At 37.8% G+C, this 15,150-nt stretch overlaps 2 protein-coding genes across 2 annotated transcripts in view; one reads left to right on the top strand and one right to left on the bottom strand.

Annotated features, from left to right (window-relative positions):
* The window catches only part of ANGPT2 (angiopoietin 2), an 84,706-nt gene extending 71,107 nt beyond the window's left edge, over positions 1-13,599 (top strand). The window contains exons 7-9 of the mRNA XM_053710371.1: positions 105-271; positions 9,274-9,404; positions 11,708-13,599. Coding sequence (XP_053566346.1) covers positions 105-271; positions 9,274-9,404; positions 11,708-11,868 — 459 coding nt within the window. The 3' untranslated portion in view covers positions 11,869-13,599. The remainder of the gene's footprint in view (positions 1-104; positions 272-9,273; positions 9,405-11,707) is intronic.
* The window catches only part of MCPH1 (microcephalin 1), a 1,050,284-nt gene that overhangs the window by 279,815 nt on the left and 755,319 nt on the right, over positions 1-15,150 (bottom strand). The window lies entirely within an intron of this gene.

The raw sequence follows: 15,150 nt of genomic DNA, 5'->3' as shown, positions 1-15,150 counted from the left end.
TGTTAATTGTGGTGAGAATTCTACCATGGAAAATGAACGTGCCCACAGATATGAAGGTCCTAATCAGTAATAAAAATAACTTAAATATAGAATTTGATTTACAGGGATTTGGTGATGCTTCTGGCGAGTACTGGCTGGGAAATGAGCTTGTCTCTCAACTGACAAATATGCAACGATATGTTCTCAAGATCCAGTTGAAGGACTGGGAAGGAAATGAGGCCTTTTCATTATATGAACAGTTTTACTTGGGAACTGAAGCTCAAAAATATAGGTATGTCTATCTTAAATCTAAACAAATTACATGAATGATTGATTGTGCATCAATGTCTGTTTAATTAAGTTTGATATGATGTCTAGATACTGCTTATTAAATGCTTTTTATCTAGTTTGATTACTGTGGCTACTGATATGCCAAACCAAATCAATTATCTCAACTAACACAAGTAGCAGCAAGGTTAGTTCCGGTCTTCCTTGTGCATGCAATGATCTTGGGAATTTTTAAAATGTTAAAAGAACATTGTTGTGCAAAAAATGACATGCACTTACTCTAACCCTGCAAAGAGTTTAAACACATATGTAAAATTCAGACTGAGACAGGAAACAATGCAGTGCCCAAGATGAACACCACTGATGCTTAACAAACAGGGTTGTGAGACTACTGTTGCTGATTGGCTAATTGGCTATAGAACTCGGTGTTAACACCCACAAAGTGGTTAAACACACAATGAAAAATTTGTTTGGGGACTGCTGTCTTGAGCAGAGCTTTTTCTGTGTGTTTTATCAATTTGTGAAAGTAAAACAGAGTTCTATAGCAAGCACTGCAAAAATAACATGCTTTAACAAATCAGTGCATGTACTTTTTGCACCACAATGTCACTTTAAATAATGAGTATCCTCCAGTTAAAGGGCCACTAAACCCAAAGTCTTTCTTTCATGATTCAGATAGAGAATACAAATTTAAACAACATTACAATTTACTTATATTATTTATTTTGCTTCATTTTTTAGATATTCTTAGTTGAAGAAAAAGCAATGCACATGGGTGAGCCAATCACACGAGGCTTCTATGTGCAGCAACCAATCAGCAGCTACTGAGCATATCTAGATATGCTTTTCAGCAAAGAATATCAAGAAAATTAAACAAATTAGATAATAGAAGTAAATTAGAAAGATGTTTAAAATTGTATTTTCTTTCTAAATCATGAAAGAAAAAATGTGGGTTTCATGTCCCTTTAAGCATAATAGGACATGAAAATGTAAGTGCCCTGTACTGTAGTGTGTGATGTGGACTATTAGCATGTAATCTATGTTAAACTGGTTATCACATAGCCATATAATATGATTGAGAAAAGTTAATGGAGGAGGAGCCTAATGATTTTTTGTCTACAGAATTATTTAAATTTCAAAATAAGAAAACATGCAATAATCACAATTAGTACTAACACTTATTCTGTTTAATTACATGAATGTGTGTGCTCTCTTTTGAATGGAAATTTTAAAATTAAACAGATGCTAAATAAATGTAGAATATTTTATACATTTATTACTATAAATATGGACCTTTGCTGTGTTGAACGCAATTGTTATTGGCTTAAAAATCAATGCTACAAAACTAAATTGCAAGTTAATGGAGACTGTTTATCAAATTTGAGATAGTTTGACCATTGTATGTCAAAGAGATTGAAATGCATTTGTATACAATATTTTGCAGCCATTTCTGGAAGCTAAGAAATAAATTTAAGTTAGGCCACACTTGACGATGTGTATAAAGATATATTAAACACTAAATACATTTTATAAACATAGTATTGAGACTATTGATAGCGCTGCGGAATCTGTTGGCGCTCTACAAATACCTGATAATAATAATAATAATAATTGCCTTCCTTCAGCTAGTAATATCTAGCTTTCCCTGCATTTCAGTGCTGATATTTTTGCACATGTGCAGTAACTCTCCTTCAGATACTTGCAGTGTAATCTGGGTTTCAAAATGGCAGCACTCATAATCAGAGGGAAGTGCATGAAATGTATTTAGTGTTCCTGTGTATAATTTAAATTGTATCTGCCAAGAGGCTAAGAGTATATAGATAGCAATGCTCTCTATAGTAATACTTTACAATTTTATAACATTATTAATTCAATTTAAACTATCCTAAGCACACTTTAAGTTAAAGGGACAGTCTACTCAAGAATTGTTATTGTTATAAAAACAGAATTTATGTTTACCTGATAAATTACTTTCTCCAACGGTGTGTCCGGTCCACGGCGTCATCCTTACTTGTGGGATATTCTCTTCCCCAACAGGAAATGGCAAAGAGCCCAGCAAAGCTGGTCACATGATCCCTCCTAGGCTCCGCCTACCCCAGTCATTCGACCGACGTTAAGGAGGAATATTTGCATAGGAGAAACCATATGATACCGTGGTGACTGTAGTTAAAGAAAATAAATTATCAGACCTGATTAAAAAACCAGGGCGGGCCGTGGACCGGACACACCGTTGGAGAAAGTAATTTATCAGGTAAACATAAATTCTGTTTTCTCCAACATAGGTGTGTCCGGTCCACGGCGTCATCCTTACTTGTGGGAACCAATACCAAAGCTTTAGGACACGGATGAAGGGAGGGAGCAAATCAGGTCACCTAAATGGAAGGCACCACGGCTTGCAAAACCTTTCTCCCAAAAATAGCCTCAGAAGAAGCAAGAGTATCAAACTTGTAAAATTTGGTAAAAGTGTGCAGTGAAGACCAAGTCGCTGCCCTACATATCTGATCAACAGAAGCCTCGTTCTTGAAGGCCCATGTGGAAGCCACAGCCCTAGTGGAAGGAGCTGTGATCCTTTCAGGAGGCTGCCATCCGGCAGTCTCGTAAGCCAATCTGATGATGCTTTTAATCCAAAAAGAGAGAGAGGTAGAAGTTGCTTTTTGACCTCTCCTTTTACCAGAATAAACAACAAACAAGGAAGATGTTTGTCTAAAATCCTTTGTAGCATCTAAATAGAATTTTAGAGCGCGAACAACATCCAAATTGTGCAACAAACGTTCCTTCTTCGAAACTGGTTTCGGACCCAGAGAAGGCACGACTATCTCCTGGTTAATGTTTTTGTTAGAAACAACTTTTGGCACGTAAAACCACCTTATCTGCATGGAACACCAGATAAGGAGGAGAACACTGCAGAGCAGATAATTCTGAAACTCTTCTAGCAGAAGAAATTGCAACCAAAAACAAAACTTTCCAAGATAATAACTTAATATCAACGGAATGTAAGGGTTCAAACGGAACCCCCTGAAGAACTGAAAGAACTAAGTTGAGACTCCAAGGAGGAGTCAAAGGTTTGTAAACAGGCTTGATTCTAACCAGAGCCTGAACAAAGGCTTGAACATCTGGCACAGCTGCCAGCTTTTTGTGAAGTAACACAGACAAGGCAGAAATCTGTCCCATCAAGGAACTTGCAGATAATCCTTTTTCCAATCCTTCTCGAAGGAAGGATAGAATCTTAGGAATCTTAACCTTGTCCCAAGGGAATCCTTTAGATTCACACCAACAGATATATTTTTTCCAAATTTTGTGGTAAATTTTTCTAGTTACAGGCTTTCTGGCCTGAACAAGAGTATCAATAACAGAATCTGAGAACCCTCGCTTTGATAAGATCAAGCGTTCAATCTCCAAGCAGTCAGCTGGAGTGGGACCAGATTCGGATGTTCGAACGGACCTTGAACAAGAAGGTTTCGTCTCAAAGGTAGCTTCCATGGTGGAGCCGATGACATATTCACCAGATCTGCATACCAAGTCCTGCGTGGCCACGCAGGAGCTATCAAGATCACCGACGCCCTCTCCTGATTGATCCTGGCTACCAGCCTGGGGATGAGAGGAAACGGCGGGAATACATAAGCTAGTTTGAAGGTCCAAGGTGCTACTAGTGCATCTACTAGAGTCGCCTTGGGATCCCTGGATCTGGACCCGTAGCAAGGAACCTTGAAGTTCTGACGAGAGGCCATCAGATCCATGTCTGGAATGCCCCACAGTTGAGTGATTTGGGCAAAGATTTCCGGATGGAGTTCCCACTCCCCCGGATGCAATGTCTGACGACTCAGAAAATCCGCTTCCCAATTTTCCACTCCTGGGATGTGGATTGCAGACAGGTGGCAGGAGCGAGTCTCCGCCCATTGAATGATTTTGGTCACTTCTTCCATCGCCAGGGAACTCCTTGTTCCCCCCTGATGGTTGATGTACGCAACAGTCGTCATGTCGTCTGATTGAAACCGTATGAACTTGGCCCTCGCTAGCTGAGGCCAAGCCTTGAGAGCATTGAATATCACTCTCAGTTCCAGAATATTTATCGGTAGAAGAGATTCTTCCCGAGACCAAAGACCCTGAGCTTTCAGGGATCCCCAGACCGCGCCCCAGCCCATCAGACTGGCGTCGGCCGTGACAATGACCCACTCTGGTCTGCGGGAGGTCACCCCTTGTGACAGGTTGTCCAGGGACAGCCACCAACGGAGTGAGTCTCTGGTCCTCTGATTTACTAGTATCTTCGGAGACAAGTCTGTATAGTCCTCATTCCACTGACTGAGCATACACAGTTGTAATGGTCTTAGATGAATGCGCGCAAAAGGAACTATGTCCATTGCCGCTACCATCAAACCTATCACTTCCATGCACTGCGCTATGGAAGGAAGAGGAACGGAATGAAGTATCCGACAAGAGTTTAGAAGTTTTGTTTTTCTGGTCTCTGTCAGAAAAATCCTCATTTCTAAGGAGTCTATTATTGTTCCCAAGAAGGGAACTCTTGTCGACGGAGATAGAGAACTCTTTTCCACGTTCATTTTCCATCCGTGAGATCTGAGAAAGGCCAGGACTATGTCCGTGTGAGCCTTTGCTTGAGGAAGGGACGACGCTTGAATCAGAATGTCGTCCAAGTAAGGTACTACAGCAATGCCCCTTGGTCTTAGCACCGCCAGAAGGGACCCTAGTACCTTTGTGAAAATCCTTGGAGCAGTGGCTAATCCGAAAGGAAGCGCCACGAACTGGTAATGCTTGTCCAGGAATGCGAACCTTAGGAACCGATGATGTTCCTTGTGGACAGGAATATGTAGATACGCATCCTTTAAATCCACCGTGGTCAAGAATTGACCTTCCTGGATGGAAGGATTGTTCGAATGGTTTCCATTTTGGACGATGGAACCTTGAGAAACTTGTTTAGGATCTTGAGATCTAAGATTGGTCTGAACGTTCCCTCTTTTTTTGGGAACTACGAACAGATTGGAGTAGAACCCCATCCCTCGTTCTTTTAATGGAACAGGATGAATCACTTCCAGAAGATAACCTTGGGAGACTATTTCTAGCGCCCAAGGATCCAGAACATCTCTTGCCCAAGCCTGAGTGAAGAGAGAGAGTCTGCCCCCCACCAAATCCGGTCCCGGATCGGGGGCCCGCATCTCATGCTGTCTTGGGAGCAGTGGCAGGTTTCTTGGCCTGCTTTCCTTTGTTCCAGCCTTGCATTGGTCTCCAGGCTGGAGTGGCTTGAGAAGTATTACCCTCCTGCTTAGAGGACGTAGCACTTGGGGCTGGTCCGTTTCTGCGAAAGGGACGAAAATTAGGTTTATTTTTGGCCTTGAAAGACCTATCCTGAGGAAGGGCGTGGCCCTTGCCCCCAGTGATATCAGAGATAATCTCTTTCAAGTCAGGGCCAAACAGTGTTTTCCCCTTGAAAGGAATGTCAAGCAATTTGTTCTTGGAAGACGCATCCGCTGACCAAGATTTTAATCAAAGCGCTCTGCGCGCCACAATAGCAAACCCAGAATTTTTCGCCGCTAACCTAGCCAATTGCAAGGTGGCGTCTAGGGTGAAAGAATTAGCCAATTTAAGAGCACGAATTCTGTCCATAATCTCCTCATAAGAAGAAGAATTACTAATAATCGCCTTTTCTAGCTCATCGAAGCAGAAACACGCGGCTGTAGTGACAGGGACAATGCATGCAATTGGTTGTAGAAGGTAACCTTGCTGAACAAACATCTTTTTTAGCAAACCTTCTAATTTTTTATCCATAGGATCTTGGAAAGCACAACTATCTTCTATGGGTATAGTGGTGCGCTTGTTTAGAGTAGAAACCGCCCCCTCGACCTTGGGGACTGTCTGCCATAAGTCCTTTCTGGGGCCGACTATAGGAAACAATATTTTAAATATGGGGGGAGGTACGAAAGGTATACCGGGCCTGTCCCATTCTTTATTAACAATGTACGCCACCCGCTTGGGTATAGGAAAAGCTTCGGGGGGCCCCGGGGCCTCTAGGAACTTGTCCATTTTACATAGTGTTTCTGGAATGACCAGATAATCACAATCATCCAAATTGGATAACACCTCCTTAAGCAGAGCGCGGAGATGTTCCAACTTAAATTTAAAAGTAATCACATCAGGTTCAGCTTGTTGAGAAATTTTTCCTGAATCTGAAATTTCTCCCTCAGACAAAACCTCCCTGGCCCCCTCAGACTGGTGTAGGGGCCCTTCAGAAACAATATCATCAGCGTCCTCATGCTCTTCAGTATTTTCTAAAACAGAGCAGTCGCGCTTTCGCTGATAAGTGGGCATATTGGCTAAAATGTTTTTGATAGAATTATCCATTACAGCCGTTAATTGTTGCATAGTAAGGAGTATTGGCGCGCTAGATGTACTAGGGGCCTCCTGTATGGGCAAGACTGGTGTAGACGAAGGAGGGGATGATGCAGTACCATGCTTACTCCCCTCACTTGAGGAATCATCTTGGGCATCATTTTTACTAAATTTTTTATGACATAAATCACATCTATTTAAATGAGAAGGAACCTTGGCTTCCCCACAGTCAGAACACAATCTATCTGGTAGTTCAGACATGTTAAACAGGCATAAACTTGATAACAAAGCACAAAAAACGTTTTAAAATAAAACCGTTACTGTCACTTTAAATTTTAAACTGAACACACTTTATTACTGCAATTGCGAAAAAGTATGAAGGAATTGTTCAAAATTCACCAAAATTTCACCACAGTGTCTTAAAGCCTTAAAAGTATTGCACACCAAATTTGGAAGCTTTAACCCTTAAAATAACGGAACCGGAGCCGTTTTTATATTTAACCCCTTTACAGTCCCTGGAATCTGCTTTGCTGAGACCCAACCAAGCCCAAAGGGGAATACGATACCAAATGATGCCTTCAGAAAGACTTTTCTATGTATCAGAGCTCCACACACATGCAGCTGCATGTCATGCTTTTCTTCAAAAACAAGTGCGCCATACCGGCGCGAAAATGAGGCTCTAAGATTAGGGAAAGCCCCTATAGAATAAGGTGTCAAAAACAGTGCCTGCCGATATTATTTTACAAAAAATACCCAGATTAAATGATTCCTCAAGGCTAAATATGTGTAAATATGATCGATTTAGCCCAGAAAATGTCTACAGTCTTAATAATCCCTTGTGAAGCCCTTATTTACTGTCTGAATAAAAATGGCTTACCGGATCCCATAGGGAAAATGACAGCTTCCAGCATTACATCGTCTTGTTAGAATGTGTCATACCTCAAGCAGCAAAAGACTGCTCACTGTTCCCCCAACTGAAGTTAATTCCTCTCAACAGTCCTGTGTGGAACAGCCATGGATTTTAGTAACGGTTGCTAAAATCATTTTCCTCATACAAACAGAAATCTTCATCTCTTTTCTGTTTCAGAGTAAATAGTACATACCAGCACTATTTTAAAATAACAAACTCTTGATTGAATAATAAAAACTACAGTTAAACACTAAAAAACTCTAAGCCATCTCCGTGGAGATGTTGCCTGTACAACGGCAAAGAGAATGACTGGGGTAGGCGGAGCCTAGGAGGGATCATGTGACCAGCTTTGCTGGGCTCTTTGCCATTTCCTGTTGGGGAAGAGAATATCCCACAAGTAAGGATGACGCCGTGGACCGGACACACCTATGTTGGAGAAAGGTAGATAATCCCTTTATTACCCAGTCCCCAGTTTTGCATAACCAACACAGTTATATTAATACACTTTTTTACCTCTGTGGTTATCTTGTTTATAAGCCTCTAGCAGACTGCCCCCTTATCTCAGTGCTTTTAACAGACATGCATTTTAAGCAATCAGTGCTGACTCTTAAATACAGTACCTCCAAGGAAGTGAGCACAGTGTTATCTATATGACACACATGAACTAACAATGTTTAACTGGGAAAAACTGTCAAAATGCACTGAGATAAGAGGCAGTTAAACAGCTTATAAATTAGCATATGAGCCATCCTAGGTTTAGCTTACCACCAAGAATACCAAGAGAGCAAAGCAAATTTGAAGATAAAAGTAAACTGGAAAGTTGTTTAAAAGTTTAATTTTGACTAAACTGTCCCTTTAATAATTTAATATAATTTAATCTAACGAAAAAATTATATTAGCTCATTTTTGCTTAATATTGGCTTGAACTGTAGCCGGGTGGTCAGTAGAATCAACCAAGAGGTTATTCCATTAAAAAGGTCCTGGGGAGAACACTGAATATTTTACATAGAAGACACAGCCACAGAAATCCCTTAGCAGAAGTACTTGATGGGGTATTTCTCACAACTTGATTGAAAGGAGCAATTTACTCTATTGGCCATATTTTCATTTAATAGTTTGAAACAACAAATGCTGATTACCGTAAATCCAAAGCAAATATTTTTTTCATTTGGTACTAGTTAAAACTTATTGTAATATTTTCTTAAGCAAGACATCTAAATTCTTAAGAAGGCAAGGGACACTAATGGACTATTACCAGAACCCAATAGCAGTGTTGGAAAATAAATTCCACAGATTAAAATGCTAAGACGGCATTTCCTCTTGAAACATAAGCAGATATTAGATGCATCATAAAAGGCTATGTTATAAATAGCTGTTGTGGGTGCAGATTTGCAAGAAAAATATACAAAACGGGTCATGAAAAGGCTCTAACTAATTCTTAAGGGATATGATTACATAAAAATGACTGGAAGATAAACGTTAGTCCTCTTTAATTGTATAACCAACACAATGCAGTACAATTACTGCATCTAGAATTACAGACCATATTTAAGGTGGTGAAGTATAAATGTTGCACTGAGGAAATAAATAAGATTTAATGAATGAAAGAGAAAGTAGCATACAGTATTCAGGAAGCTCTGAAAGTATAAACCATGGACATTTAATTCACAGTTTGGACATGTTTTCCACATATGTGAATCAACAACATTTACTGTAGCTTCCGTCTAATATTATCTTTCCGTTTTCAATTATAACAGGATTCAACTCAAAGGATATACCGGGACAGCGGGCAAAATAAATAGCATAAGCCAACCAGGAAATGATTTTAGCACAAAGGATACAGACAACGACAAATGTATTTGCAAATGTTCACAAATGGCAACAGGAGGTAAGAACTGTTTTCAGTTTCATAGTTTTCCTATTTTTACTGGCATCTGTGCTTAATTCTATTTATTTGAAGTTTTCCATGGCTGGCTACAAATTTACTTAACCGTATGTTCAGAAAAACAAGTCTTTAGCTAGTTTCTTCATGTGCTAATCTAAATGTTAGATTATGATTATGCAATGTCTAGAATATGAGAATTTATTAAATCATATGTATTTATTAAACTTACTGTCACCACCAGTACAAAAAAAATGCTCTTTTCTTTAGTGGGACAATACCATGTATTTACTAATAAAATATATAAACTGATTTAATATATGCCTTTAAATGCATTCTTATCTGTTCAGTAAAGCTTAGGAAGAATTCATTTTCACTTGTTTCAATAAACTCATAATATTAAAGAGACAGTGAACCCAATTTTTTTCTTTCATGATTCAGATAGAGCATGCAATTTTAAGCAACTTTCTAATTTACTCCTATTATCACATTTTCTTCATTCTCTTGGTATCTTTATTTGAAAAGTAAGAATGTAAGTTTAGATGCCGGCCCATTTTTGGTGAACAACCTGAGTTGTTCTTGCTGATTGGTGGATAAATTCACCCACCAATAAACACGTGCTGTCCATGGTGCTGAACCAAAAATTGTCTGGCTCCTTAGCTTAGATGCATTCTTTGTCAAATAAATATAGCAAGAGAACAAAGAAAAATTGATAATAGGAGTAAATTAGAAAGTTGCTTAGAATTGCATGCTCTATCTGAATCACGAAAGAAAAAAAAAAAATTGGGTTCAGTGTCCCTTTAAGATGCAGGGACATATACAGACTTCACAATTATTTTAGTTTTAAAATGGACATGAAACCCAAATTTTTTCTTTAAGAATTCAGATAGAGAATACAAATTTAAACAACTTTCTAATTTACTGATGATATATCATTTGTTTTATGCTCTTGCTATCATTTGTTGAAGGGGCAGCAATGCACTACTGGTTTCTAAATGAACACATAGGTGAGCCAATGACAATCGATAAACACAGTATATGCAGCGACCAATCACCAGCTAGAACCTAGGTTCTCTGCTGCTCCTAAGCTTTCATAGATAAACCTTTTAGCAAAGAATAACAAGAGAAAGGAAGCAAATTAAATAATAGAAGTAAATTGAAAAGTTGTTTAAAATTGTATTTTCTATCTGAATCCTGAAAGAAAAATGTTGGGTTTAATGTCCCTTTAACTCTACACTCTGGATCAATGTTTTTAGTAATATCTTGTGGAAATACTTTATGTTAGCTTTGCATAAAAGCTATTGGTTTAATTAAATTGGTCTTGTACTGATTTTGCATTTTGGATCACTAGAAAGTTATGGATACAAACATTAGAGAAGGGTTATTCAACTTCTCTTGCTTATGGCTATAGACAGGCAGTATATAGACATACATCTGTTAAAGTAGAAGGATATTTTGGTAATTATTAAAATTGCTACAACTGTAATATATTTTAACACATAAATAACAACAATAACATGTAAGCAAAGAGGTTTCATTAACCCTTTGAGTGCTAAACACTTTCCCACCTGGGTGCTAATATTTTCTAAGTTTTTTTAAATTTTTGCAGACCCCCAAGACTTACACTGTTGGAAAGGTTAGGTGATTACCTTTCCAACAGTGGGTCTTGGGGGTCTGTAGCTGCTTAGATGCCTGAGGTACAGGCTTCTAAGCAGCATGCCCCCTCCTCCTAAACTTAACATTGTTAAGTATAAATAAAGTTGTGCGGTGACGTCATCACGTTATTGCACGTGACGTCACTGCGCATCACGTGAAGCCCCAGTGATGCCTGTCACTCTACAGGCACGATCGCCGGGGTAGGAGTGGTTAGGAGCCCCCAGATCTCCCTCAAGGCCATTAGCACCAGAGTGAGAAACTCTGTGACGGCTCAGGGCCGTCATTAGCACTCAAAGGGTTAAATAAATACGTTAAAGCGACAGTAAATTCAAAATCCATTGAACAGAGGTCATATGAGCCCACCTAGGTTTACTCTTTAACAAAGGATACAAAAGAAGAAAGCAAATTTGATAATAAATGCAAATTATAAAGTTGTTTAAATTTGCATGCTCTAGCTAAACCATGAAAGTTTAATTTTGACCTTACTGCCCTTTTAAAATAAGTAAATTCAAATAAAACCTGAGTATAATGAAAGCTCAGATAAATATTTATTGTGAGCTGGGATATTACTACTTTAATAGATTTAGATTATACCATGTTTAAAAAACAAATAATAAATGATCCCATTTCAATAACTTTCTGGTTTCTTCCAGGATGGTGGTTTGATGCCTGTGGTCCTTCCAACCTAAACGGGATGTACTATTCATTAGGGCAGAACACAAACAAGTTTAATGGGATCAAATGGTATTATTGGAAAGGTTCTGGATACTCCCTCAAGGCAACAACAATGATGATTCGACCTGCTGACTTTTAGATGTCATATTTCAATAGGCTGCGTGTTACTGTATGTTACACAAAGACAATTTGCCAAAGCACAAAGACACAGCTGCAACCCTGTTTACTGCTCTTCCTAAGGAAACGGTGCTACTGTTCTCTGGAACAGTTTTGACTACCAAATCATCAGCTCTTTTTAGTCATATAAACTGCAACTCATGGACGCAGCTTTAAATGTATAACCCAACTTTTGGACCCAAGGACCTGTAAGGCAGCTCATTCCATACGTTTTTACTATAGTCATTTTGATGTGCTTGAGATTTGCATATAAATAACTGGAACTGTGAAGTAAGCAAACCACACCATGTGCCTTCCAGCACAATTACAGATAGTATTTTATGACATTCTACCTGCAAACCACTTTGTATTATGTTCTGTATTATGTAGTGTACATAGAATTGTAAATTGCTTTCATACAGACTTTTTAATATTTTAAATATATTCATATCTGAGAGGGTGACGTATCTTTTATACATTTTTTTTATTATAAGTAATATCATCATAACTCCCTTCAGCAGCCAAGGGGATAATGAACAAGTAGCATGTTAACAGCCATTAGCAATTTATACAGCTATTGCCCTACTTGAACTTGCTTTGTTGCACATAAGTTGAAAATGCAAATATTGTTAAATGATTTTGTGGTTATCTTAAAGGACCCAAGAACAGAAAGTCATTATTTGCGTTATCACAACCTCTATGAAGATTGCACTTTCTTTCTACATTAGCTGGTCTATGTAAAATAATTTTGTATACAAAATGATAAAAAAGTTACATTATAAAAGGGTCCTGTTCTATAAAATCCTCACTGTATACTTCTGTTTTCATATTTTTGCCAGTAAGCCTTTAGTGGGGTTTGCTTTTTATTGTATACTATCTTCAGAAACAGGACAGCCTTAGGATTGGAAACTAGAGGGGCTCAGAAATAATTTGTTGTTTTCTTCTAATATCCCTTAGGCTAGGTACTCTAATAACATAAAACAATAAAATACAGCAGTGTAAATTATCAGTTTTCTTGCAATTGTGTATAGTAGGATGCCAAATATATACAGCTAATAAAATTTAAAAGATACTTGATCTAGATGTTCTATTTTGTTGCACAACATGCAAGATATCAGCCTATTTTTGACAGTATTACACATACCTAGTAGTATCTGGATTAAATTTACAATACCGTGTGTTAGTATTCTTACATGTGTGGAATTAAGTCAATCGGTACACTGATATGCAATGATTTGCTGGTCCTTCCATTTACCCATATAAAGACTCATCTTACCCAGGTAACACATATACTTATGTCTAACCACAACTGCCTGAGACCATACATAGTCCATGAGGATGTGGAGCCCCTTTACAAAAGTCCTTCATAGCAGATCATCAGGATTCAGGTGCTTCCTGACTCAGGAATTTGGTGGCATATTACAAATATATAATAATTATAATAGTAATAAAGGCAAATAGTTCAGGAAGCTATGTTATATATTCCCTCCTTTTATCTCTAGAGTGCAGTCACCATTTCAAGCCAACACCATTCACTCCAACATTGAACATAACTAGCCAAGGGTAGGATTATTATGCTGGTAATTGGTAAGTGGTAATTGTGTTTTCCCGACTGTGAACTGTAGAGACTGGTGACTAGTAAATATGGAAGTGGTCACTTCTACCCATACTGTTTTTTTTTCTTTTCTTAAATTAAAGTACAAATTGATCTGCAGACTGTGTATTCATTATAAGTTACTATATAGATACTTGATGTCCCTAGACGTCTTGAAGATCTTTGGTACTTGGGGGTGATTAGTACTTCGTTCATGGTCAAACAATCATTTTTTTTTAATTTGCACTTCTCTACGAGATTAACACATTTGTTTTTTAAATATTCAAGTATAATAATAACATAGGGTTGAAATATAGGCAGATCTTTTTTTACATTATTCAATAAAGTATTTGTAAGAAGACATCAACTGCTAGTGTAAAAATAAAAATGCACTGTGGGAATTCAAATTATCAATTGCACATTGACTTTCTTTATTTGCATGAACTTACAACTAATTATTTCTAAAGCGCCAATGACTGTAGCAATATACAAAGGGAACAACACAAGAGATCTAAGAAAAAAATTGAATGTAAATATATAACAATTATAAATGTGTAAATAAGTTTTCATATTTGATATGGTTTTAAATACTAAGGTATCAATTTCATTTATCAAAAGACAAAATAGGAACGAGAGAGGGTGCATGAGATGCTCCCACATATTGAATGTCTAGACCAATATGCAGGATGAAACTGTACTGGTGAAATGATCCAATAATATAATATAACTCTAAAAAACAATGTATGTTAGAACTCACCTGATAAATTCATTTCTTTCATACTGGCCCACAAGCTTGTTACTGATGGGATATACATTCCTACCAGGAGGAGGCAAATTTTCCCAAACCTCAAAAGCCTATAAATACCCTGCCCACCTCACTCATACCTCAGTTTAACGTATAGCCAAGAGGTGAGGTGTTAAATAAGTAAAAGCATAAAAAAGAGGAGCAGGAAAAAATCAGGTAAGTTCTTACATAAATTATGTTTTCTTTCATATGGGTGGCAAGAGTCCACAAGCTTCTTACTGATTGGATATAATACCCAAGATGTGGAAGTCCACGAGTAACAAAAATAAAGGGAGGGATACAAAAACAGTTATTTTCGCTAAAAATAAATAAATCCAAAAGTATTTTTTTTTTTAAAAAAAACTTAAATAATAGGCACTAGAATTAAACTGAGTCAGCTGCCTGAAGAACCTTTCTACCAAAAGCTGCTTCTGAAGAAGCTAAAACAACAAAATTATATAATTTAGTAAATGTATGCAAAGAAGACCAAGTGGCCGCTTTGCAAATTTGATCAACTAAAGCTTCATTCTTGAAAGCCCAAGATGTGGCAACTGATCTTGTAGAATGAGCTGTAATTCTCTGAGGCAGAGACTGGCCTGACTCCAAATAGGCTTTGTGAATTAAAAGTTTTAAACAATATGCTAATTAAATTGCAGAGGCTTTCTGACCTTTTCTAGAACCAGAAAAAAAAGAACAAACAGAAGTCTGTCTGAAATCTTTAGTAGCATCTACATAGTATGTCAAATGTCTTACTACATCCAAAGAGTGTAAAGATATTTTAAGAGTAGATTTAGGATTAGGAAACAAAGAAGGAACAATAATTTCCCTATGGAAAATAAGATATGGAGACTTACAAGAGAGCAGACAATTCAGAAACTCTTCTAGCA

The sequence above is a fragment of the Bombina bombina genome, chromosome 4, assembly GCF_027579735.1.
Source record: "Bombina bombina isolate aBomBom1 chromosome 4, aBomBom1.pri, whole genome shotgun sequence".
NCBI classification, from domain to species: domain Eukaryota; kingdom Metazoa; phylum Chordata; class Amphibia; order Anura; family Bombinatoridae; genus Bombina; species Bombina bombina.
The sequence above is the reverse complement of the archived record's forward strand: the minus strand, read 5'-3'. Positions and strand labels throughout refer to the sequence as shown.